Source organism: Ptychodera flava, chromosome 7 (assembly GCF_041260155.1).
Source record: "Ptychodera flava strain L36383 chromosome 7, AS_Pfla_20210202, whole genome shotgun sequence".
NCBI classification, from domain to species: Eukaryota; Metazoa; Hemichordata; class Enteropneusta; family Ptychoderidae; genus Ptychodera; species Ptychodera flava.
The window spans coordinates 27,651,541-27,678,962 of NC_091934.1; the positions used below are offsets into that span (position 1 = coordinate 27,651,541).

At 38.6% G+C, this 27,422-nt stretch overlaps 1 protein-coding gene across 6 annotated transcripts in view; it reads left to right on the forward strand.

The window, feature by feature from the left end:
• Positions 1-27,422, forward strand: part of LOC139137148 (segment polarity protein dishevelled homolog DVL-3-like) — a 103,377-nt gene that overhangs the window by 66,275 nt on the left and 9,680 nt on the right. For 3 of the 6 annotated variants that reach the window (XM_070705115.1, XM_070705117.1, XM_070705119.1), the window contains 8 exons: positions 3,372-3,498; positions 10,911-11,010; positions 15,047-15,116; positions 20,917-21,004; positions 21,442-21,493; positions 22,466-22,542; positions 22,942-23,009; positions 24,076-24,087. In XM_070705115.1, the coding sequence (XP_070561216.1) occupies positions 3,372-3,498; positions 10,911-11,010; positions 15,047-15,116; positions 20,917-21,004; positions 21,442-21,493; positions 22,466-22,542; positions 22,942-23,009; positions 24,076-24,087 (594 nt within the window). The remainder of the gene's footprint in view (positions 1-3,371; positions 3,499-10,910; positions 11,011-15,046; positions 15,117-20,916; positions 21,005-21,441; positions 21,494-22,465; positions 22,543-22,941; positions 23,010-24,075; positions 24,088-27,422) is intronic. The other 3 variants (XM_070705116.1, XM_070705118.1, XM_070705120.1) reach the window with 1 other exon arrangement.

Consider the following 27,422-nt stretch of genomic DNA (forward strand, 5'->3'; position numbering starts at 1 on the left):
TGTTGCCGGCCATGGATGTTTTTTGCAATTCATTACATCCTCATTTAGTTTTATGGGGACCAGCTTACATGGTTGGAAACAATGGGTTGTGATCGATGCGTTGTCCTCACAAAAGTTTTAATTAAAGAGTCGAAAGTCAAACTTGAAAGTAGGCCTGGATTACATCACGTGTTTTCTGCTTTTACAATTGGATGGACGTCACTACCTTGGAGGGAGAAGAAAGATTTTCTTTGAAACAAGGATGGAAGCATCAATGTTTTCAGGGATGCAAAACATCAGTGACAACAACTGCTGAGGAAAGAAAAATATAAAACTTTTCCTGTTTTTCAACCGAGGGAACTGTGGTCAACATATTTGTGTCATTTAGAGTGAGAGTGGGTCGTGCCATTGAAAAGTGTGCAATGGCAGAGGCGATTTATAGCACATCAAATCGTAATGTGTAATAATAAAATTTGATTCAGTCTGGAGTGGGTGTCATGTTACAGTGACTTCGTCGTTCATTAAAAGTGTAAGATTATGAAATATTGTGAAACCAATATCTCTGCTGAGCTGTAGTTTAGTATTTTTGGCATGACAAGTACACGAAAGGTCACTCTTTTAGGACCAAAATTCAATAATATTCCCCGTGGGTGTACGGTTTCAGCGTGTTGCGTGCCAGCAGTTGAAATATATGTGGGAACCTGACTTTTTTTATTGTGGCCGATTCTTTCATTGATGTTCGCAAGATAACGTTACCCCTCGCGTCGGATTTGTTTGCCTGATGCGATGGTGGAGTTGTCTCCACGTTGGCCGTCATGCATGGAGAGCGGCGAACCATGACCGGCCGTAGAGTAGCAGTCACTTGCCCTCCCAAAAGACCCTTCACACGCCTGCCATTATCCCAGCTTATGTCAAAACTATAACTACCTAAGTGGTAACGTTAGTGTTTGGAAAGAAACTGTGTATCAGTACACTTCAGTTATTGAGTCATCTCAGAGATAAGACGAGAGGTATTTTGAAAGGCTTGTTTTGAGTTTCTTTCATACCGGGCGACCTCTCCTTCTCAAATGTTATTCTAGCGACTTTTCCAGCGGCTTTGTTTTTGTCCCCGGCTCTGTTTACTGTTGAGCCTGTCCGGCCGAGTGTGGTGGTGTTTACACAATGTATAGGGTGCTGTGTGTATTATTGTCCCCGACACAGTGCCTGTGTGTTTTGTTTCAATTCACCCTTGTGTGGCCTCCGCTTTGAAGAAATAATACATGGTAATAATGTCGGCCAGGAAAGGGAAAAGAAAACAGACTCTGATTCCTTCTTGTGTGACTTTTGTCATTCTAGGCCGTGTTGTTGTCTTGTACCAAAATATTGAAAGTGACAAAACACTTGATGTGATGTGTTGGTTGTGTTGTGTGATACAACTTACATTGTGCCGAGAACTCTTGCCGGCACTCTTGATGTTCTGACCGCCAACGCATTCATGTGTTTTTCTAAGTCACAGGCCTTTCTCTGCTTTTTTTTTGGAGAAGGGAGCTTGGTGACCAGAAGTGGAAACACTTGCGTGATTGACAATTGCTGGTACTAAGCAGACTTGAAGTCGGTGAATGTTTGAGTACATTGCCTGTAGCCACACTTTGAAATGTAAGCTCAGTGTATCCATTACACTGGCATAATTTTACCAGTCTTTGTGGGATCCAGTGTTCTCTTTCGTTTGCTACTCAACCTCAATGTCCTTGAGTTAGCATGCATCTTTCTTCTCTCCCCAGACTCCATCCAATCCTCCTCCTCCTCTTCCCTCCCCTCATGTTCTCCCCTCTGTCCCCTCTGTCTCATATCGTTTTCTCTCCCATCTCTGTTTCTCTTATCGTTTTCTTTGATTCTTATATACATGATTCTCCATGCAGTTTACACCTCTCATAATATGTACAAATAGAATTGAAGATTTTACCAGGCTCTGCTCCCCCCCCCCAATTTTAACCCTTTCACCACAATGGTTTTGTCCAAACCCATTGTTATCAGTGGTGATGATGGGCCTGTTGACAGGAAATTGGGGGCCAGGTTAAACTGTATCTACATATTGCCATTTCCACACATTTGAGTGCATCACTGCACATCTTTCCTATATTCTTAGATACATGTACGCAGATACAACAGAAATTCTTTCATATCATACTGGACGGGAGTCACTTGATATCCTGATAAGCAACTGGCAGTACTTTAATGTTTATGTGTTTCTGAGTGGTTGATGCGTTGCAGGCAAAGTCCACCAGACCGCAGTATTGCCACTGGGAAGTGGCTGCAACTGTTGTTCACTGGAAACAAAGTTTTGTTTATTTCACAGGAACGTTATTTCTGCAGTGTGTATCCATGCAGATGCGAGTTTCTGTGTTGTGTGGTTGATGGCAACTTGACCTGCTCCTGTCCAAATTAGATTACGACATAAATTGACCTATCAAGGTCACTCCATTGTTTAGTGATACTTTCCTGGTATCATGTATATTTATTTTCCTTTTCCACCTTGCCATTTCAAAACACAACTGACTTCCTTCCAACAATCTCAGTAATTTCTTAACACACTCCAATAAGTCACTGTATTGATTTACTTGTTTATTCATCTGTTTATTTATATTATTTGTTTATTAATTTATGTGTTTATTTATCTGTTTTGTATTATGGCAAAGTGATGAGTGGAAACAGAAGGTTACTCATCGTTTCACCACCTTTCTGCAATTTCACTTAATTACTCTAATATGACCACAAGTTTTGGATGTCTTACTGCTCCTCCATGAAAGGCAATTTATACCACAGTGTGCCTAGTGTGGTGGTGTATGGGTCACAATGAATGTGATCAGAGTTACCAGTAGCAGACTTCCAGACACACCTGATTGATCACATCTCGGAGACTGCCTTCACTTGCCATCATTTTACATTGCCTGTATCTTGAGTCATTTAATCCCTAACAAACCACTTTGACACCAAACTTTGGTGGAATCTTATTGTATTCAGTAGTAGGCTGACCTACCCATACATTTTTGGGGGTAGGGTTTGTGTAAGATTTGTTGTGTATTTACAGTAATAGCTTTATCGATATTTCAGTTGTTCACAGTCTCTGTCTTGTTTGGTGATTTGATAGCAAGTGCCAGATGATGACTTAATTTCATCCATACACTCATGTTGTCATGCCATTGATTTATCATTCTGTAGAAAACAACAACAATTGTATTGAACAGAAATTTGCACTTCCCGTCATGCAATTCTTTCACCCCCCATCTATGCAAAATAAGTTCAACCATACCATTAAAAACAATAGGATGAAACCAAAGCTTGAAGTTGAAAGAGTGCCTATGATCAAAGACAGGTGTGCTAATGTGTGGATATTTTTTCTGTTCATCTTTCAGTTCCAAGAGTCAATGGACACAAACATAGGAGTAGTCACAGTGGCCATGGATACGAGAGTTCATCGACCCTAATGAGTAGTGACATCGACACCACAAGTTACTTTGATTCTACAGATGACGACAGCAGGTATGTTACCATAGAAACCATTTCAGTGTGGGTGCCTCACATTTTACTCTCTTATTCAAGTGTTATGCAAATGGGGCAAAGCCAGCCAAACACGTTGGTGGTTTCATTGTCAAAATTTTTAGGGGCATGCTCTCCAGGGAGAAAGCCTGGTAAGGCCAAAAAAAATAATAGGTTTGTTTCTGGTCATTGACATGTGGCAAAAATGATGCGGCGATGTGATTTTTTTTCAATTTTTTTTAATTTTTGGTGGAATTTGATACATTTTCCCCTTTTTTCGATAGGGGCAAATATAAAACAGTAAAAAAAAGAGTTGACGCGCACACTTTGAAGTGATGCGCGCGCTGACCAGAAACAAATCAATTTTTTTTTTGGCCTAAGTGAAGCTGTGTTGTACTTAATGCTCTGTGGACTTGTAATGGTATGCCACTGACCTGGAATTGTCAAAGACATTGAAACCGGAAATATAGACTTACTTTCTGTCAAGAGTTTTGAGACGCAGCCCAAACCACACACCATTCTTTCTCTTACTCAGTGAAAGTTCTGAGTATGTCTTGGGGAAGTTTGGTACCATGGTGCAGAATCTTGAGCAAAAGTTTACAAAATTATTAAAACTTTCCTATTTAACATGTAGAGGTAACCCCTGTCACTACCAACGGTTTTGTCCAATGTCATTGATTTTAAAATGTTAGCTGGCCCTGTTTATTGTGAAATAGGGCGTAAAGGTTCAAATAGTCTTGCCGTTCATCCAGTCACTGTAATGAACAAGAGAAAACTGTTATTGGTAGCACAGTTGGTTTGTTTGGAACAATGAAAGCCATGCAACTCCAGCATAGAAACTTCTTAATTATGACTAAATGTTGTCACTTTGGAGCTTTCATTTGGAAACAGATGGAATATTCTTTCTGCAAAAAAATACTTGGAAATGTCGCAAGTTGTATATCTTCATAACATATAGAAAGTTGAGTGTGGAAAGGGACTCGTTGATACCAGCATATAGGGTTTGATGTCAGATTATGTCATGTATCTGACCTCAGTGCATGTCAGGTGTTAGTGTGAAGGATGTGCCGTTACCTTATCTCCGTGACAATGGACAGATGCTTGAAACAGTGGAGTAATATATCAATACAAGTGATAAACAAACACACAATTATGAAAAATGCGAGGTGTCATTCAACAATAGCAAGCAAACTCCCAGCATGATGTATCACTTCAAGTCATGATCGATCCACTTTAGTGCGAAGTATTGCCGGGCAATGAGCTAATCTGTTTCCTTTTCCAACATCATAGTCGATCAGGAATGCCGCATAATTTGATCCCAACAGTGAATAAAAATTGAAAATTTCTGGTTTATTTATGGAAGCAGTGGAACATCACACTGGTTTCATCAGCAGTTCTGATTACTTGCCCCGAGGCCAAGATGAGAAGAAGTTGACCCCAAGATATTGCAATGATGAAAAACAGTGATATGTAGACGTTGATCTCTGGTGTCAATTTCTCAGGAAAAGGCTTTTTAATTTTAGAAAGAGGAAAGACAAATGTATAGGAGGAAAAAATTAATAAAAAAGTAGTTGGGCGTATTTTGATGCAGTTTCAGTAGACGATAGTTTTGAATTTTCCTGTGTAAGCCATCCTGAAATGTTGATCAACTGGGCAGTGCTTGCGCCAGTTTCAAGATACAGCAGATAACAAAATCTGACAACCTAATTTGTTTGAATTCCTGGTACATACCTCATGTTATTTCTTAACACTACCATGTTATCAATCTGTTAGTTCAACTGAGCTTCTTTCAACTGATATTGCCTGTATGTTTCACTTAATAACAGAAAAAGCTTCTTACATGGAACAAAAATTGCCCAATAATGCCAGAAAATAAAATTTACATTTTTCAGAGGCCTGTAAAATATTCAGGCCACCATGTGTGTTCTTTGAGTGTCTCAGAGAGAGTGGGATATCGTTTGAGTTAAAAAGCCAACTATTGAAGTTAGTAAGGTGATTATTATACCCCTGTACTTATCCAAATTGCTAATGGAGTGTGAGACAGTGTGTTTACCATATAACTGTTGAGGTTACAATTGAACTGAGTTACAGCTGTGTAATCACTCCCTTATCTATACAGTTTACTATTGGGGAAGATATGTGTTTGCTCGTTTAATTATGCGAATTACAGATGGGACAGGCAGGCTTTTTCTATGCAATGGTGTAATTAACAGAGTTGTACTTATGTTGTACATAAATGTATGCATTATGGCTAGACATTGGAAGGATTGGAAATAAATGTTGAGTGAATTACATTGCATATATAATAGTCACTTTATGCAAATGAAAAGGAAATATATGCAAATGAGATGATCAAGTAATACATTATGATGGTAGGCCTAGAACAAAATGTTGAACCCACAGTAGGGCAGAAGAGAAAGACTTGCAGAGTAGCAGTAATTTTGTGCAGCTGTGTTTTGAGGCCACGCTGAGTCTGTAGGCTACTGTTCAGAAAATTTGAATATGTACAGTAACTCACCAATGAACATAGTTTGAAATATGTACCTCAGCAGAGTGAATATTTCTTAAAACAACTACAGCAAGAATCGTATGCAAGATATAGGATGGGGTCAAAGGTCATTGATTTCCACGAGATGCGTAACGTTAGACGAAGTTACAGAAAACTTCTTGTGTCAGATTGACTGATAGGCAGCTGGTTAACCAATACAGATGGCATTTACTATTGTACAAGTGTGAAGCCTGCTTGTATAACATTTCTGAGATTGGCATTCCGGAAATTTGAGAGAGTCTGCTGTTCCTCAGGAGATCTACGTCCTGCAACCATGTGCTCGTAAATTATATGTGTTGTTAGTCTGTTAAAACATGTTCATCGCTTTCTGAATGATTACATTTGGCATGTGTGCAAATAAAATATTCTACAAAGGGGGTTCTCATAGGAAAGGCACAGTGTTGGTTGATATTTTGCCTCTTTGTGTCTCGTTGGAGAGGTTATGTCCTCCGAACTTCTGTTTATTGACAAACCCTGTGTCAGGTGTGTTTGGACATTTATTGATCAACAAAGTTGAAGTAACTTAATTAGAAATTTTCGTTTCATAATATCTTTTTCACATCCAAAATGTCCAGTGATGTTAGCATACAAGGAACTCCTATTTGTAAGGGAACTTGTGATTGGCCAATTAATACATACCAAGGTAATCTTGACACGTTTTCACCAATCAAAGTCCGCTTTTAATTCATAGATTTTCGAAATGTTAAACACAGGTTACAGAATCGAATGATGGTGAAATGCAGGAATATTAAGGCAGTACATTTATCAGATATGGGAAATCAGTAAAGTTCAAAATGCAGCATAAATACAAAATCCTATGTGCTTAAAGGGCCAGTAATGCTAACTTTTGACAATTTTTTCATCAGTTTTGTTTTGATTATCACCCATAATTCCTTGCTCTACACCCCATGTCGATATACTCAGTGTTCAGCTTGTCAACTCAGCCTGTACATGTGTAAACTGAATTGTTATTGTTGAAAAGTGAATTCTAGTCCGGGCTAGAATTCAAATGTAAACGATAACAATGCATTTTACACATATAGACGCTAAGTTGACAAGCTAAATAGTGGGTGTTTCAACATTCTTTGGGGAGTAGAATAAGAAGTGGCAGTTGACATATAACGTAAAAATGATGAAAAAACCATCAAAAGTTAGCATTACTGGGCCTTTAATGACCCTGCACTGTTGTGTCACAGCTATGTACAGCTTCCATCTTTATACGGCTAATGGAACTGACAGTTAGCGAACCCCTGACATCAACTGACATGTTTACTGTGCTCGGAAGTTTAACCCATGATCTGCACCAAATATTCTGTTTACAAAACATGACATGAAATCCCTATTCCATTACACAGCCTGTGATTCACCGGAAAAGTTCACAGCTGAAAAGTGATGTGATTGCTCTGCCAATTAAACTTCCTGTTATAAAACAACCGCTCACCATCATTGTGTATAGCATTTAGTCCACCATCACACCGCAGTTATGTTGACTGTGTTGACAAAAATTCCACAAACTGTGTAAACTGACACACAACTAAACAACACCATTTGACCCTAGATTCCGCTAGCCGTCACATTTTTCACAAGTTCGCTGACTTCTGTTTATTTCTGATTTCACACATTGAGCACTGTAAGTTAGTGTAACCAGCTGTCGTATTGCGCAGAATTCCATAAATTTTCAACATCTTCAAGATATGCCCTCTCCCTTTTCCCCTTCATTCCCCACCCATCTCTTTACTGTACCCAATCACTTCTTCGATCACTGTACCACTTCGTAACCCCCTCCTCCGGCTGTGGTAGCACACTGCAATCCATATCCTCAACCCACAGACCAAGAACCTACAATTATGAGCCCTACAAAACACAGGAATCCGACAGGATAATCATGTTTTACCACACACAGTACAAATTTACCAACCATTTACTCACTTTGGCAAGATGTTTTCTGTAAAAAAAATTATCATTTTCACTCGCTGTGTGCACTTTCCTTCTTCACAGTATCAGTGGCAGTATGCCACCTATTTGAAAAAACTTTAAACACTCTCTGTACACATTTTAGCCAACCATAACATGTTCCCACATAGCACTGCATGATGGCCATGCATCAAGTCACAGCATCCAAGGAATAAGACTATGTAGAATGCATTCTGTATTGCAATAAATCAAACACTTAAAGTAAACTGTCTGGAACACATCTGTTCTATCATTTATCTCCACGCATGGCAAACCACAGCATGACACCAGAGTCCATCATCCCAACTCTTGGCTTTCATACCAGTATGAGGAGTTACTTGTTGAACTCTGATTTATGCCATCCTGATTGGTCAAGTATTGCAATCACCTTCACACCGTTGACTCCGGCATTCTCTTCCTAATGAAATTGGCAGAGTCCAAGGACTACCCCATGATGAAAATAGAAGAACATATCCCTCGATAATGCTCTGACACTCAGGTTTAACTGTACAACCCATTTTCTGTGCTGTATTGTGCCCCCCCACCAGAAATAGCCCCATTCCATTTCCACCCTACTCTATAGAAATGGTACAGTCCCATTTTATCCGAATTTATGTCATTGATAGCCAATACTACCAGTAGCTCTGCACTGAAAATCACGGTTCACTGCCTGTGTAATTTGTGACTATTGTTTCAGTTTGAGAAAAGTACTCACTGTAAATACTGTTACAGAAAGCACTTGACAACTGTCTGAATCATGGCTGACTGTCGGCCGATTTGTGAGACTGGCTTCCCTTGCATCTTTGTCTGCACTGTAGCGTAGAGTGACCTGACCAGTGAGATAAAGTGTATTGATTCCCAACATTGACAACACACACACATAGACAGCAGCAGTTGAATACCAATATTGCAGATACAAAATTCCATTCAAATTTGGCCATGGGCCGTCTGCCCAGAATATTTCAGCAACAATCTCAGAGAGCTCCACGTGCACTTACTCACAGTGGACTTTTATAAATGAGAAATCACTTGAAATTGTTTCAAGAAATTTTCTGATCTATGCGTGTCATATTTAACCTTTGACCTCTGCCTGAATCCTTCAAAGGAGAGAAGTCCCCTTTAATCAGACTTCTATTACATGCAGGGCAGATACTTTGAAGTAAGATCATATAACATTTAATGTCTCAGTGAATTAATATCATATTTATTGCATATCGGAACCTCTGGGAATTGTTAGCCTATTCTTACATGTCTTAGTTGTCTATTAATAATGGTAAAATGAACAAATTTGTCATACCCATAAACCCTACAAACTAAGTAATGTGGTGTTGTGCATTAAAATGAAGACATCTCATTTTGTGAGTCATTTTTGTGATAATTGGTACAAATTACTGTAGACAATACAAGCTTAACTTTGCAGTATTTAAATGAAAGGTGATCAAACAGAAAAAAATTAAGATTAAATCCTATTTTGCTAATCCATATTTTAGATTGGAAAAAAAAGAATTTATAATGGTCATATCAAAATTAGTGATTGGGTGACTCCTCTCATGTCTATAGTTATGTTCAAGCCTGCTGTTTAAAGTGATGTGATTGGACCTCTGTGTAGGGAAGTGGTGTGAAAGGGTTAGCCTTATTGTTACAAGGGGTGTGGCAATGCACGATTGCAGGGGCACTTTAGAAGCTGGGTTAGAGGTAGTGGCTTCTCGTGGCAATCAATTCTTACTACATCTGGTGTTTCAATTCCTGCAGCAAGCGCCAGTCCATTGATGGATTTTTTTCCACCCTTCAAGCACTTTTTTGGTAACCGTAAACGTGAAAGTGAATCAGGTTCTACATCCTCCAGGGTGTAATGTTGTGAATTTTGTGAGTCAGGTCCCCCACATATTGAAGTAGTTTACCTCCGCAGCGTGGATATTAGAGGCAAGTGAAAGAAAACAGCCAGCATGCAAGAGGTCAGAACCTCTCGTCACTGGAAAAATACACTGGCAACTTCTATTTCTGTGGTCACTGAGAGGGCCAGGGATATTTTAAGATTGGCAGGTGAAGAGAAGTTAAGTGGCAATCACATACCACTCAGAAATTTTATTGTCAAGGAAAGTACTGTAGTTGTGTTTATGGGACCACTTTTAGAATTGCCATCAGGTAGTTGTCATGTTAAGGACAAGCTTTTGAAAGTCATTGCCATTGGTTTAAAAGCTCACCAGTGATGTACAAATGTTGACTTTGCCATTGAACTATATGCCTGCGTCAACTGCGAACTGTACATGCAAGATTTCCAGGCGAATTGTAGCCTATACAATTTAGACAGTACACCTTTCCCACAGAAAGGTTTGGTACATTCCAAGTGTCTTCCTATCAAGGGGTTTTGATCCATGTACCGGGATGTGGGGATGAAAGCATGAAATCCTCACATTATGCAAGTGAAAGATTCCCCAGCCTGATTTCTCGAGACATGGTCTGAAGTTTCACTCAAGACAAGGCCAATACCGTGTGCTTTGTAAAGTAAGATATGCAGAGGGAGCCACACATTTCTTTGAGGTGTGCCAGTTGATAGAGAAAACAAAGACAGGTAGAAATCTAATTAACCTTACAACTCCTGACCCCCCCTCCTTTTCTGTAAAATGGTTCAAGCCATGCCACTGGTTAACACCTCAGATTGGTGTTGAGAAGATGAAGAGGTTTTGAGTACCTGTGAATTTTTTTTCCGTGCCCTGTGACTAATGCAGAGACATAGCGACCTTCTCCATGTACAGTGCAGCAAGGTATAAAGTACCTGTGATGGGATGTGACTCATATAATATCCAAAACATTCTGGTAAGTGAAATTCTGCCAGCAATCTCGAAAATTAACCGATTTCACACTGGGTACTGATCTATTCTTTTGGATTTTTTTCTTCCTTCTCCTTGTACAGTCGATTTAGCAGTGCAACTGAACGTAGCGGATCATCTAGGCTAATGCGAAGCAGACACAAGAGGCGAAAAAGGAAACCACGCATGCCTCGAGTAGCACGCGTAAGTAATTCAGAAATGTATTTCCCTTTCACGCTGGTGAGTGGCTGGTACAGAAGCATTGACTGATACACCTTCTGACCTTGCAGTACAGGCTCAGTTTTACCATTTGAATCTTCACAGTCGTTGAAACTGTATGTCCAAGTCTAAAATGTCACCTGGAATGGTTCAAGAAAATCTGCGTTGACCATTAAGCTTAGTTAAAAGCATGCTGTAATATTTGCCATATTGTGTGTGGGAGTTTAATTTCTACTGTAAGAGAGTATCTCTTCAATAAGTCTAGTTTCTAGCCCTTGTTTCAAACCCAAAACTACCTGGTTTGAGTTTTTAACCCTTTTAGCGCCAAAGTCAATTTTTGTCACCTTTATAAAATAAACCCCAGTCAGTTTTTTCAAATTTTTAACAAAATTTTGATAAAAAAACTAGCCAATGAAATACGATGTCCATTTTGTCCAAAATTATATAAAGACTGACAGAAACATTCATAAAAATTGGTAAAATGTTGCACTGAAATGTTGCTGGGAAAAATTACAGCATTCAAAGGGTTATTGAGGGCTGCATACTAGACTTTTCTTCAAAATCCAGATACATGTTTTTTCGCCAGATGGTATGGTGTCTCACATGTAAACAAGCTCAATTCGAAATCGTATTCAACTTTTAAAACTTGCGCCCGTTCAGTGTTTTGTTACCGTTTCTCTGATGCCCTACCGAGATACCGGTTCAAACACTGACTGCTGTGTTGAGGAATGAAAAAACAAACAGTGGATGTGCACCTGCAGTGTAGCCCAGCTACTTCTGAGCATGAGCAGTAGGCGTGAGTGGTGCCACCATGAAGCGGTCTGATGTAGGTGTGAAGATTGCATGAAGTGTGGGGCCTGGTGTATAGTACTCAGGGCCTTGTACTTAAAAAATTAAAATCTGACACTATCCAGCCATTGAATTCCTCACCAATGGCCCAGGATGTAGAAACACAGGCTGTTGGCTGTTTCTTTCGGTGCATTCGTTTCTATCATAAGCAAGAAAAATTGAAGACAAGGGATGTCTCTGAGACAAAGTCAAGACAACAAGACAAATTCAAGACACAGCAAGCGCGCTTGATTGACTTGAACTCCGGACTATAGCCTTCAACACCATCTGATATGCAGGGTGGGGGATCAGTACAGCTGGGATCAAAACGTCATTACTGCAAGGATATTGGAAAGGGTAAAACGGGGAAAAGTATGACACAAACACAAACTGATTCCACTCCTAAAGCCAAATATTCTCAAGTTTATTGGTAGAAATCCCAGGGATAAGCCTGTTAAAGTGTAACACAAGCCAAAAATCAGTCCCTAAACTTTGAAGTGGCCAAGTGCCGTCCACTTGACTGGGACCCGTATTGGCGTAAGAGTCGGGAAAGATTAAAAAGAAATTATTGGTCAGGCTTATGAGCACAATAAACATTTGTGTGCAGTGCCGTGAAATGGTGACCTTCCTAAATCCTTTAAAAATAACAGGAATGAGAAGAGGTTTTCTCTGGTGTTGTGCGTAAGCAGACCTAGATGAGACAAACTTTCTTCTATAGACCGTGTTAGGATTGACAAAGAAGGGCTCTCCTGATTGGCCAGAAACCTGTAGTTATGTCACCTCTATGTCCGAAAAACACCAATAAAAAGTCAGTATGCAACAAACCAGTGATAAGAAATTTAGTGTTTGCCGTAACATGCACCAGAAAGCATCAGTAATTGGTTGGTGTGTTGATTATACCAAAAAACATCAAGTAAAAAACCAAGAGAAATTCATCTCTTGAAAGAAAAGAGAGGATTGATCACACCTAATCCAATAAACTATACTATGTCTTTCTCCTAACCCCCACTACTGAGTCAGTATGTCCCGACAGATAGAAGAGAGAGAGCGATAATTCTGTATGCAATAAAGCAAAAGCTATCACAGCCAAAATATGAACAAAAACCGGAAAGTGTTGATCTCAACAACTGTGGAGAAAAATCCTTTGGCTTTCGGAGTAGTATTGTGCATTGGTGTGAAAATCAACTTTAAAGAAACACCTTTGTCAACAAACTAACTACCATAACCTGTCCATGGAAATATTCCCATCATGGAAAAGTTAGTTATCTTCCAAGAAGTCTGAATCTTCAAGAGATCCGAACATAGTGACTGTACAGGATAAGTTGAAAAATTCTTTTTCAGTTTGGTGCTGAATTTTACTTCCCAGCTGGCAACGAAGTGCAGTATCAAAAATTTAATGAATATCATGTCACTGAGAATCTATGATATTATCCTGATCTTTCATAGCCCTTCATTTCACTCTAAAACTTCACTTTGAAAACATTTTCAGAAATCAAATGACAGAGCATCTCATTCCGGTGTTTCTAAAACCCCAACTTAGGAGACCCTTACAATGTTAATGGTTAAACAGGTCTTTTTGACTTTGCAGATTGCACTAATTCCGTCAATAATGATCATATCCTCTGTGGAGGAGCTGAACATTTGTGAGTGCAATCCTGCTACAGACAAATGAATTGATGTTGTTGGTTTATAAATGTACCTGCAAAATGAGATTCCACCGTGTCATAGCTGTGGGTTATTACTCTCATCAGAGAGTAACTACCATAGATATCTGACACATTATTGAGAGTTAACACTGTGATTAAAGTCCATACTGGCTTTGATATGAGAATTTATTTTGATCGACAGATTTGTGCCATTTTGCCTCTCAGTCCTGACAAACTTCTCGATCTCTGTCAGTATGTGTGTTACATCATGTATGACCTCTAAGGCATTGAACTGTACCTCAAAAACTAAAAAAAATTCTGAAAGTATTCTGAAAGAAAAATGGTTATGGGAAATAAATTCTGTGTGCGTTGTTTCAAGAAATGCAGTGTTTTCATCCGTGTTAATGTTGTGGAAGAACTCCAGTATATGAAAAAATTCTGTTGATTTGTGATTCGAAACTGTGGCATCATCATCTTCTCTGTCAGTGGGTGTGGGTTAATCCCTTCAAAACATGTGGGTTCATTGAAAATAGGGTACAGAAAGGGATTGAGTAACATGTCAAAAAAACCCTTGGAAATCAGAAAAAGATGTAGAACAGTCTGCAGTGCGTGTGATACTTGATGAAAGAAATAATACCTGGCATGAGATTAGTGTCAGAGTTTTAGTACGGAGTGGAATAAGTTTGCCTCCAGGCAGTGTTATGTCTTTAATGGAGAACTGTGTCTCCATTTCAAAGTGCCTCCAGTGGCAAGACATCCCACAATGCCCCTGGACAAACAGAAAAGCCCCCACAGGCCAGCAGCAATGATATGTTTTGCTTTCCAGCGGGGAGAATTTTCATAATTTATGAAAATATATTGGGTTGACCTGGCGGTATATCAGCGGAAACCCGCAAGCCCTGGCGAGTGTTGCTAGTGTAATGAGCCATACTATGCAGTGGATTGAGTGTTGCTGTCGCATGTGGGGTCTTGTTTGCCAAGAAAATTTCTGAAATATCCCAGTGAGTGACCAAAATCTCTGGTTGTGTGCTCATTCTGGGCAAGATGGAGTATAAGTCGAGCAATCCACTGGTCTATCAGAGCGACAGAAGCCTCTGCACGGAGACAGTACGTCTGCAATTTTTTTTCTGTATCGGGAGATCACAACCTGTTTTCAGATGCCAGTCAAGATGCCCAAACCATGTGCTTTTGTCGCAGGCAGTCAGGATCTTCCCTGAGGGCTTTGCCTCCATCATCAAAAAAAAATTGTTCATCGCCAGTGATACATAGATCACACAGCCTGGATTGAGTTTCCATGCCAGCATGGTTGCCGTGGTCCATTTTCAGCCTTTCTAAATCTGTGCAAACATAGCTGACATTTTTATCAGTCATGAATCCTCATCTCCCAGAGAAAATGAAACTTGTTTTAGATGATACAGAGATGGTATTTTGTGATCACCATGTGAGTTCACCATACCATGCAATATGTATTATAGGTGTACTAATGTATGAAAACAAACAATACAAAATGTATAATAATTTTATTCCTTTTGTCTTTTTTTTTCCAGACATCTTCCTTCAGCAGTATAACCGACTCCACAATGTCCCTTAATATAATCACTGTAACTCTTAATTTGGGTGAGTACGGCAAATATCTTTGTAGCCAGCACAGTACATAGTGTATAGTGTCTTCTCTCAGCATCGATGCACACTCTACTGGTATGCGAGGTCACACGTGAAAAAAAAAGCATTTTAGTCTTGTACAAGCAGCATTGCTATCCCAGTGGAATAGCTAAGTGGCTAAAAGCTGTGTTTCCTCAGTGTCTTTGAAAATCCCTGAAGGAACTCCCCGTCGGAACTTTGTTTCTTCAAGTCCAACTCTAGAACAGCAACCCCCAAAAGATCGGCAGCTCCCCGTTGTGGTTCCCATTTTGAGTAAAAAAAGAAATCGTATAATATCTTTATCGTTTAGGTGATCCTGCCAGAGCACTTGTAAATATTTTGTCGAAAAACCAACAACTGCATTGTTTAGACTTCCATCATTGCCCGATCAGCGCCCTGACTATTTTCACATTTTGTGAAAATACACGACTCCCAGTCGACTTGTTATGAAATGTGATACGCTTGTAGTGAGTTTTGAGCCACATCTATTTCAGACAACCAAACTTTCTAAAAAAGAAATTTTGTTAAATGGGAGAGAGCAGCTGTAAGCGTTGTTCACATATACCCTCACTTATGTAAATCTGCTTATTTTTCCCGTGTGTATGGTGCTTCTGTATGTCAGGTTTTTATGTGAAAATAGAGATTGTCTTTAACAGATCAAAGTTCAAATACACTTGTGTTTATGGATTGAATTCTGTCCGTTGGTTGATGATCGTGCTTATTTTCCAGAACTCAAAAAAAACCCTAAATTTTCATACGCAACGTAGTTTATGCCAATTGTCTCAACAGGACAGAGGCAGTGACTGTTCAACCATTTTGAAAATGTAATAATTGACATGAATTTTCATTTCATGAAGTTTTGCACTTTTCATCTGATCAAATTCTTACCCATGTGACTGAGCAGTTTTCAAAATGTCAGTTTAATCCCTTTTTAGCTCACTCACAGGTCATGAAAATCTTTACTCGTTTTCTAAATTGATCTTTAATGTCCAAGATAATTGATGAGCTGTTTTCACAGAGTTATAAACAGATTTCATAATCACGCCATTAGAAATAACTTGACATACTTACTGTTTAGCTTGAAGACCAAAAACAGTGATTTTTGTCCCGATCACCTTGTATAAACTAGTGCCCATCTGTTATACCCACGCTGATTTAAGGTAGTATGCATGTCAAATGTGAAAGAGTTAAACTTTTGCTCAAACTTTCCTCCATGAATCTTTCAACCATTTGCTCACCAGATCGACAATAAAAATCACTGCAAAGTTTGCTACACTAGAAACAAATTACCTGATATTTACCGATATTTAAATTTCAAAGTGGCCATCATTTCTGTGTTAATTCGATGGAGGAAAAATGAAATTTTTGACTTTTGAAAAACTAAGATGATGAAAATTTTTCTTACTCCAAGAGCTTTAAAATGAACCCTCAGTAGTGGTAGATTAGCAAAGAATTGTAAAAAGTTGAGAGTCCAAATATCTGTCCTGTTGGTGCGTTCTACGTGTTGTGTAGGGTTGTGCCGTGTGACTGAGGAAAAGAGAGAAAAGGTGTTTTGCAAGGATTCAGGTGACCAGGTGGACCAAAAGCTTCAGAAAGAATAGGAAAGGTGGAATCACTTTCTGGCTGCACCGTTCTCTCAGACTTCTACTGTTTAGTATTACATATTCGTTTTGCAGATCATGAGGTGACCAACATATAAATTTGCTCAGTGAACAGAAAGAAATCAACTAAAAAATGAAGGGGAAAATAGAAAGAAATATTTGATGATTTATTGTATAACCAGTTGAGAGAAATTTGATGTCAGTGCATTTCTGGGAAGGAATGACATACAAAAATGATTATGACTGACAATAGGTCTCATGGTGTAGATGTGTAAATCAGGAAATACCCAAACTTAGGATGTAGCATTGTTTCTCCACACTGTTGTCACCTTAGTTTCAGTGATGTTGGCAACTTTGATCCTGCCATGGAACGTACAGAAACCCGTATTAGATTGAGAATGGAATTCACTGATGCGAATAGTAACCAAAATTATATCTTTGTATTATCAATATCAAAACAAAACAAAAAACCCAAAAGTCAGGTGTCCTTCCTATAGTCCACCTTCAGAGGTCAGTACTTGAAATAATTGTCCCCTGGCAACACAACCCTGGGCCATTGAATATGACTGTAATTTGAGCAAGGTGACTGATACCGTCTAGTCTATTTCATTTTTCCCCTTGAGTACCTTCGTCCTTTTTGCGGTGATTGTTTGAAAGTTTGGAAAATTAAACACTGCAAATCTGCCCGGTCCTCGAGGGCTGATGTCACGGTTTGAGTGGTAGATCTCTATCAGGTCCTCGTGAAATTGCAGTTAAAGTGGAGTCATATTCCTCTTTGTTCTTCAAAATCACCCGACTTTGTTGAATAGGAGGCTTGGTTGCAGGTTGTTTCAAGGAACAGAGGTTACTGCTGGATTATGAAAGAAGCATGTTTCCTGAGTGTCCGACATTTGAACTTTTATTTTTGAATACAGTAAATAAGTTGATGGTTTTCAAATAATTGACATATAGATGGACTCCCTGTCTGCGTTCCCTGCCAGGTTTGATTATTTGCTCTTGTCCAGGAGAAGCATTAGCTGCATATTTATGCATTTTCCCGGTGTCTTTCTTGAGATGTTTACATGTCAGACCTGAGAATTATTCCGGATGTGTAAATATTGCAGATATTTTAATGCAGTTTGAGACCTGAAGGGGCAGTGTTTTGAAATTCTTCTGGGTGCTCCACAGGGTCTATGATTAGCTGGTTAAGTTGGAGTGGTTGCTGAGGGTTAGTTTGGCAAGGACCAATATTAGGTGGTTTTACAGTTTTGAGGACTCACAAGAGGTGACTTAGCAGCAGTGGTGATAACCAATGACACGCCAGATTTTGGTGATTAAGTTGAAGGAGGACCAATCAGATGTGTGTTTACAATAGCTCAGTGAAGTATGGGCAAATGAATAGTTGAATTAGAGGTGTGTTTACACTGGGATTTGGAAAGAGCAGCAAAAGATATGTTTTCAAAGATTCGGTTGAACGAGAACCAATGAGATGTGTGTTTACAGTAAGTCAGGGTTTGAAAGACCAATGACATGTGTGTTTACAATGGGTCAGTGTAAGAAAGACCAATGACATGTGTGTTTACAGTGGGTCAGTGTAAGAAAGACCAATGAGATGTGTGTTTACAATGGGTCAGTGTAAGAAAGACCAATGACATGTGTGTTTACAGTGGGTCAGTGTAAGAAAGACCAATGAGATGTGTGTTTACAGTGGGTCAGTGTAGGAAAGACCAATGAGATGTGTGTTTACAGTGGGTCAGTGTATGAAAGACCAATGAGATGTGTGTTTACAGTGGGTCAGTGTAAGAAAGACCAATGAGATGTGTGTTTACAGTGGGTCAGTGTAAGAAAGACCAATGAGATGTGTGTTTACAGTGGGTCAGTGTATGAAAGACCAATGAGATGTGTGTTTACAGTGGGTCAGTGTATGAAAGACTAGTGACATGTGTGTTTACAGTGGGTCAGTGTAAGAAAGACCAATGAGATGTGTGTTTACAGTGGGTCAGTGTAAGAAAGACCAATGAGATGTGTGTTTACAATGGGTCAGTGTAAGAAAGACCAATGAGATGTGTGTTTACAGTGGGTCAGTGTAGGAAAGACCAATGAGATGTGTGTTTACAGTGGGTCAGTGTAGGAAAGACCAATGAGATGTGTGTTTACAGTGGGTCAGTGTAAGAAAGACCAATGAGATGTGTGTTTACAATGGGTCAGTGTAAGAAAGACCAATGACATGTGTGTTTACAGTGGGTCAGTGTAAGAAAGACCAATGAGATGTGTGTTTACAGTGGGTCAGTGTAGGAAAGACCAATGAGATGTGTGTTTACAGTGGGTCAGTGTATGAAAGACCAATGAGATGTGTGTTTACAGTGGGTCAGTGTAGGAAAGACCAATGAGATGTGTGTTTACAGTGGGTCAGTGTAGGAAAGACCAATGAGATGTGTGTTTACAGTGGGTCAGTGTAGGAAAAACCAATGAGATGTGTGTTTACAATGGGTCAGTGTAAGAAAGACTAATGACATGTGTGTTTACAGTGGGTCAGTGTAAGAAAGACCAATGACATGTGTGTTTACAGTGGGTCAGTGTAGGAAAGACCAATGAGATGTGTGTTTACAGTGGGTCAGTGTATGAAAGACCAATGAGATGTGTGTTTACAGTGGGTCAGTGTAGGAAAGACCAATGACATGTGTGTTTACAATGGGTCAGTGTAAGAAAGACTAATGACATGTGTGTTTACAGTGGGTCAGTGTAAGAAAGACCAATGACATGTGTGTTTACAGTGGGTCAGTGTAGGAAAGACCAATGAGATATGTGTTTACAGTGGGTCAGTGTCTGAGAGATCCAGTAGATATGTGCATACAGCGGGTTTAATGTAAGAGATTGTTGCATCCAGCACACTCAATGCTTATTGTAACCGACAGGTACTGGCAAATACAAGTTCAGGCCCCATACACAAAACACGGACGCCGTATGATTATGGCACTGTGTTTTGTGTACCGCGATTTGATGTCATCAATTTGTGGCTATACCACTTGCAAAATGTTGCCCAAGTTTGTACTAAATTTTGACAGCATATTCAGTAGAGGACAGTTAATGATGGTGCAAATCATAAGAACCATAGTACTACAAGTCAGTCTTGCTGTATCAGGATCTGGAAATTAAAGTCTGTATAAAAGAGCAGGCCTTCTGTGCATACTTCTCAGCAGATCTACTCAGGGAATATCAAAAGTAATCAGCCAAGCGGAGATTGAACTTGTGTGTGCACACACACCGTTGACCTTGAACCCTTCCAGTTCCTCCTGACCTGCCAATATTAAATGCATTTTCCCTCTAGGAAACCCGGGATGTTATGCCTGTCAGTGAACTCCCTAGCTGTCTTTATCATCAAAAGCCAATCAGATGAAGTTAGGTTAATTCCAGACATTCAGTTGAACTTTCAGTCAATAACGTGAACCACAACTGTAAATGCAATTCCACCAAATATGAACATGTTACAGAAAATCTGTTTCAAAAGAAGTAGATCTTAATTTTCAGTGCATTTACAACAATTTGATGATGATGATAATGATTAAGATATTATTCTTGCAAGTTTTACACTAACATTCCATCGTATATGTAAAGTAGAAATATGAGCGTGAGTGTGCTGTTTTCACTGTGGTCAGAGTTCAAGATTTGTTACTGCTGTAACATGTTTGAAGTCCCTTTCCATTAAAGCTTTCATCTATCATGGAGAAAGGCAAGACGATTTGAGCATTGAGGAATTTTGGTAACATCTGCTGGCATACTGCACATAACAAAGACACTAATTCAATCAGTAGCCTGGTAAATGTACAACATGATGTTAAAAAAACAACAACAATTCAGGGATACAGATGTAAAATGAAAGCAATCTAACCCATTTACCACAGTGATTTGGTGTAGCCTCATTGTTTAACCCTTAGTAGGCTTAGTCCATGTGCAAGAAATAGGGGTTGTGGAATGATTTCAAAAGAGAACAAAATGCTGAAAGACAATTGCTACCACAGAATAGGATTTAGTGCTGTAAATGATAATTTCGATACAATTACTTTGTAATTTCTTGGGAACATATACAGTAATATGTTTTAAATGTTCCAAAAATGTTGGTAGGGGGAAAACCACAGAAAATTAAGAATTATAATGGTGATTTAATTGTTTAATTTTTTCTCTTTCATTCTTATCAGATAAAATAAATTTCTTGGGAATAAGTATAGTTGGTCAGAGTAACAAAGGCGGTGATGGAGGAATCTATGTGGGATCTATAATGAAAGGGTAAGTTGTGCTTGACATTTATAAGATGTATGCAGTAGCAATATTGTGTGTTCCTGAAATTGTGCCTTCTTCCCAGTATTTCATCATGGAGCAATTCTTGTTCCAAAGTGCCATATATTTTCATTGCTATCTGGAAGAAGACACGTACATAATCGTGGAATGATTATGAAGTTTTTACGATGTGAATGGATAATGCACCAACAGTAAACATAGTCTTATTGTGTCTCATGGCGTGGAAGGATCTATAAATAAAGAAATCAGGGTGGATGGGTTTAGAAAATGCTCAAATTTTGAGATAGATGGTCAAAAAAATTCAGTTGCCAGACAAAAACCGGTCATTATCTTCATACAAGCTGTGTCGTTAGTATCAAATAACAGAATTTAAAGGTGATCGCCAGTTTTGTGTTTGACTCTTCCAAATCTCTTCATTATAACAGAGGTGCAGTCGCAGCAGACGGTAGAATCGAACCTGGTGATATGATTCTTCAGGTAAGTGTCATTTCGCCCTTTGAACCTTGACCTGCAGGTGACCTGTGACATCATGCAGGGATTCGCCATTCAGGAACAGGGTTCAACAGGTTAACTAATCACCTTTGTTCTGTTGTGGTAACTGTTTGTAAAATATTGTAATGGGTCTTCAGATTTGTGGAATGAACAACTATATCTGCATGTCCACTATGCTAGTATAACACCTAAGGTGTGGTTTTTTCACTGAATAACGAATGCTGTTATGCTTGAAAAAGTGAAGAAAGGTAATTGTCTGTACTGTAGAGATGACAACTGCATGCAAGATATTTTATAGGTATTAGGTACAATTCCCAGTGTGTCATAGCGTATACCAGCTAAATTAGCGACAACTTTGCAATGCAGTGGTGCTTGCGATGTAACTGTTGAACAAATTAATTGTTGCAACTTTTCTGTAGATATCCACAGCGGCAAGAACACTTTCTCACAAGTCAAAAGAATGTGTGCATGCTGGAAATAAAAATAGATGTGTTTGACATTTCAGGGGCTAATGTAACCTGTTCAGAGTGGAAAACTTCATAAAAAATAGCCATCTGCTAGCTTATAATAAGTCTGTAAGGTTTCTACGTTGATTAATGTCCCTCTACCTCTGTTTAGACTTTTCTCCTTCCTCAGTCTGTGTTCTCTCACTTCGCACTGTTTTCTTAACGTACACTTGCACTTTGCACTGTCGCCTAAACTCGCATTCTAACGTTTGTTTTTCTCAAACGCACTTTTCACTTTTCACTCTCTGCTTTGTCTCTTGTTTATCTTTTGTTTTTTTCCCTTTTTTCTGTTTTCACTGTCTAGGTCAATGACACTAGTTTTGAGAATTTGAGTAATGACGACGCCGTCAGGGTGTTACGTGAAGCCGTACAAACACCTGGGTGAGTGACCCCTCACCTTTGCCCCCCTTGACCTAGTTATGTAGTTGTGTGGTTTTTCTTTCCTCAACAGGTCAATGAAATAAGTTTTGAAAATATGACTAATGACGATGCGGTAAGAGTTCTTCGTGAGGTTGTACAAAAACCGGGGTGAGTTAGAAAATATTGTCTCAATCATTGCAAGTGTATTTTTGTCCAGAATTCGATGTCGTAACGTTGTACATTTCAGCAGTTTTGGACCGATCATTGCATACACACAAACAGGAAATTGCTGTTATCAAAACTTTGACCTTTTTGACTTTCATGTGTGCGATTTGTCTAAGTTAACAGTATTTCAAAGATTTGAAGAAGAGACAGCTTTCAGATGGAAGAAGCTCCTGGAATGTTCACAATATAGAGCTGATATTTCTCCCACATTTTATATAACTACACTTGTAGTCGCAAAATAGTGGACTAACTGCATTACTTGAAAATTGAAAGAGAGAAAGAAAAAAATATTGCTTACACAGTCACTTAGTGTATACCTTGCATGTTTTGATTCCATTGCAGGCCAATCAAACTAATCGTTGCAAAGTGTTGGGACCCAGCTCCAAAAGGTTACTTTACAATTCCTAGAAGTAAGTACACTGTATCACTTTCTCCCATTGGCTAATCTGAGACAGTAGCTGTAACTTTCTCAGGCTTGGTGTTTCTCTGGAAGTCTCACCAACTCAGTAAATTTGTGGTGAAGTGTTGTAAATTGATTTGTTTATTATAATAAAATGTTTCCAAACAAAACACATATCATGACCAGTTGCCTGATTGAAAATTTTCAGTATATTTGAGAAACTGAGCAAGAAACTCACAGGAAACTTGCAATGAAATTAACAACATTATTTTGACATGTTACAGCTACTGTCTGTATTCCAACTTGTTTCTTTTTCTCCAACCATATACAATGTAAAATACATACTGTTGATTCAGTACGTTTCTGTAATGCATTATGATCTAACAAAATGTTCATAAAGATGTTTCTGTTTTGTTGATATATACTGATATACATGCTGTGTTACTGAATGTGCTTTGAAGAAGAGACCTGTTGTATTACATAATGGAATCTACTCTGGAATAACTCATGTAGAGATTAATGACTCCGGATTTATCGAAGTAGTGTCAGTTGATTTGCTGCATGTATAGCGATGATATCAATTGTAGCTTCTGTGAGGTGTCACTCTGACGACAGGTTTCATAGATGACTCTCTGTCTGCTTGAAAGCATGGCAAGAATGCTGTGTTTCACTTATTACTAACTGTGGCTTTTGAAAAAAACCACATGATCATCATCGGAGCCGGATTTTGAGCCATGGTGTACCCTAACACTGGCTTCCCAATTACACTGAGAATGTTAACAACTTGCGTGTTACAAGCACTGTTGGCGCAGCTCTTGTTTTATGTGATTGTAATAAGCAATTGGTGATAAGTGTAGCGCCTATTTGCAGACACTGATGTTTCAGCACGTTATACCTGGTTGAGGGGGTAGTTCTGCATCTGACCACAACTGCCACCAATGCTGTGCGTTTTGATTTGCAAAAAAAAAACAATAACAGAGAAAATTAAAAAAAAAGAAATATTGCTCATAAAAAACAAAACCTTTCTCTTCTTTTTGCAAATCTTCCTGCTGCTGTTGCTATGGCAACCACCCCAGGCGGATATGAAGGTAAATTTCTCTTTTTCTTAGCGGTATTTTGGGAACTTGACCTATCCAAGCTTACTCTTATAGACTACCAGATCATAATCTTCCACTGACAGCATATTCCATTTCAGATCACATAAAACTCGATAAAATCATAAAAAATTCCTCAAATAGGTGAAATTTTGTAAGAAAAAAATGAAAAAGACAGCTTTCTGTTCAGCGTTATATAATTATATTGAGCATATGTCATTGATAATTTGTAAAATGCAATGTCGTGTGGACTGACAGTTTTGATGACGTCACAGGATTATATCATTTCATCCATATCTATAGGGAAATCGATTCATTCATCATTGTCGTACACTTTGACCATGCTGCTTCTTGCCATTTGTCACTCTTCCAACAATCGTCTTCGTCAACCTTTCAAATCTAATAAGTCTCAAATTGCGCTGTTCACATGCGACACTTCATTGACCTTTGCACTCTGACCTTGATCACAGTTCCCAGTGCACAGTCTCAATTCTGGTGGCATGCATTTCACAGAATGACATCACTCATACATTGAACGTGACACTTTCAGTAAAACTCTGAAAAATACACAAAAAAGCAACTGTTTGTGGTAAATAATGTACTTGTCTGTAATTGTAAGCTTTGATAGGTACTCTACTTGTCCAAAAATCAATCCGATTTGAATCAAGATGAATAATGGAAAAGCTACGGTACAAAAAGTTCTGTGCCTGGGGTTGCCATATTCATTGATATCCCCCTCTGCTTTTTGCTGCTGGAGGTTCCATTCTAGCTACCCATGTAAAATGAATCTTTTTTTTGTTTCTTTTTCTCCTTCACAAGCAAATTTCAAATGATGAAATCACTTCAATCCTTTGAAAAACTTGTTTTCAAGCAAAATGCTCCAGAAATGTTCAGATTCTTTCAGAAACTTTATCTTGAGATTGTGAAGTATATCATGAATTCTTTTGAGATTTAAAGTGGAAAAAACCAGTGTGTTTGCTTTGTAATGCAGATTTGGACACCCATTTTGACTTTCAAATGTCTGCAAATTTTTGGCAATTTTCATCTTTTGTACAAAAATCTTGCGTTCATTGACCCCCTGCTTATACTCTTGATTTCAAATGGGAATGGTTTAACTTTCTTTCAATGAAATATAAGTTGGAGATTAAATCTTTTGCATTGTTATAATAACAAGTTTATTATGTTTTAAGGCCACCGCCCCATATGCAAGGGTCGTACGAAAGTTAGAAAATACAAAAAAGATTGCTCAACCACTCAGAAAACTTTTGCATTGTATTGCACAGATTGAAAAGTATTTCATGAAAAGTTACGGAATGCAGCTTCATAAAGTTATATCGTAGAAAAATAGTTTTTCTTGCCTAGAGCTGATTCACTGTGATATCACAGTTCCATCATTAACCCTTTTGAGTGCTGTAAGTTTTTCCCGCCAAAATTTTAGTGCAACATTTTACCAGTTTTTATGAAGTTTTCTGTAATTTTTGTATAATTTTGGACCAAAGGGATATCACATTTCATAGGTTACAGTTTCTCATCAAAATATTTGGCAAAAATCTGAAAAAATTGACTTGCGTGCATTTTATATGGGCAGCAAAAATTGACTTGGCACTCAAAGGGTTAATATTACAAAAATAAATGGGAATATTGTCGGAAGTTGTTGCTAAGACTTGAAAATTATGCTCACTGGAATTGTGAAATATGTACTTTGTTGTTACCAAGCGTTATGATGAAAACTATGGAGAACTCACATCATGGAATCCAAGTAGAGACTACAGCTATGAACAATGGAGTGAAATTCTGACGGCAGAAGACAGTATCAGTTTAGAAGCACTATGCTTTGTTTTAAAAATTACAATCAGGGTCAGCACCATTCCAATGTTTATTTGCAAGATGTTGAATAGCTCTATGTAAGCTCAAAAGTGAAGTTTTTCTTGCACTCAAATATAAATTCTTGCTCCCTGAATTATGAATCTGTCGCAGTGCATTGCTCAGTCAGGGAGGTGAGAAACACCACAAATTTACTGAAAGTTGACACATTGTTTTAAATAGCTGATGACAAGGCCAGATCAGGGGAGCAAAAGTGAAGCTTTCTTCGTGCCTGGGGGGAAAATTGTAGCAAAAAAATACAAATCACAAAGTGGCAGGCAAGAAAATGTTGAATTTTATAACAAGTGATCTGAAACCAAGATAATAAACAGGCTGCTGAAAGAGTGAATTCTCTGATTACAATGTACATATTTATGCCATAGTGGGTTTTGGAATGGGTCAGCTATGGATGGTTGGTTTGAGTGAAAGATTACAAAGCTTTAGATACAAATGAAAAGGGATTCTTTAGGGCCCTCTAACTATGTTCCTTTCATACTTCTCAACCCCCCTTACCCTTATGACTCCCTAGGTCACTACCAATTATTATGTCTTTATGGATCCTCTTATCTTCACTTTTGTCAAATGATGTCAGTACCCATAATGCAATGGATTTCATATGAACTGCCATCCCTATTTCATGTTATGTTAACTGGCAGATGGGTTGAAAATGTTTGTGTGTGCTAATACCCAGCAACAAATAAAATGTGTAGGTGGCCTATGAAAGTACACATCCCTCAATAATTTGTGTTGTTGCATACACAAGTGAGACTCTCAGAGAAGTGATATTTTATTTGTGATAGCTATCGTTGCACAAACCTAGAATTCAGAACAATATGTAGAATTCCAAGTAAACTGTCACTACTGTGAAAACCTTGTGCATCAATGCATCTCACTGACAGATGGGAAGCTTTCTCAAGGATAACTAACCCCTTCCAAGGTTTTCCAAAACTCCTGCCCCCTCTCCTGCCTCAATCACTCCATTGTTTCCTTTTGGTAGGTTGCTGGGCTCTTCAGGGGCACTTGGGGAAATAGGGTCAACTCAGGGAAAATATACAAAGGAGTTTTTGATATGTTCTTGTGAAGTTTGTTTATTTGTTATGACAGTCTGGTGTGTCCATGTGTGTGTTACTGTTCCCACAATGATTTGAATTATAGACCCTCTACTTATCATCCAAGTCGGGTAATAAAATGGATTGAGAAAACATAGTTTGCTAAATTTGGCCCAGGCAATGACGAAGAAAGATCGAAGGTATTTCGAGCAAGTAGGAAGTTTATTTGTCATGTTGTTATGTAGGGATTAGTTTCTTACATTCCATGATAATTTGATTCATCCGTCATTGATGGCTGTCATGCCATGTTGTAATAGCAAATGATAATCCAGGCACAGTTGAAATTACGTTCTTAATTTTACTTTGGGAGTTCAGTATGTCAAAAGCCTTGTGAGGGTGTCAGTTTTTAGACAGACA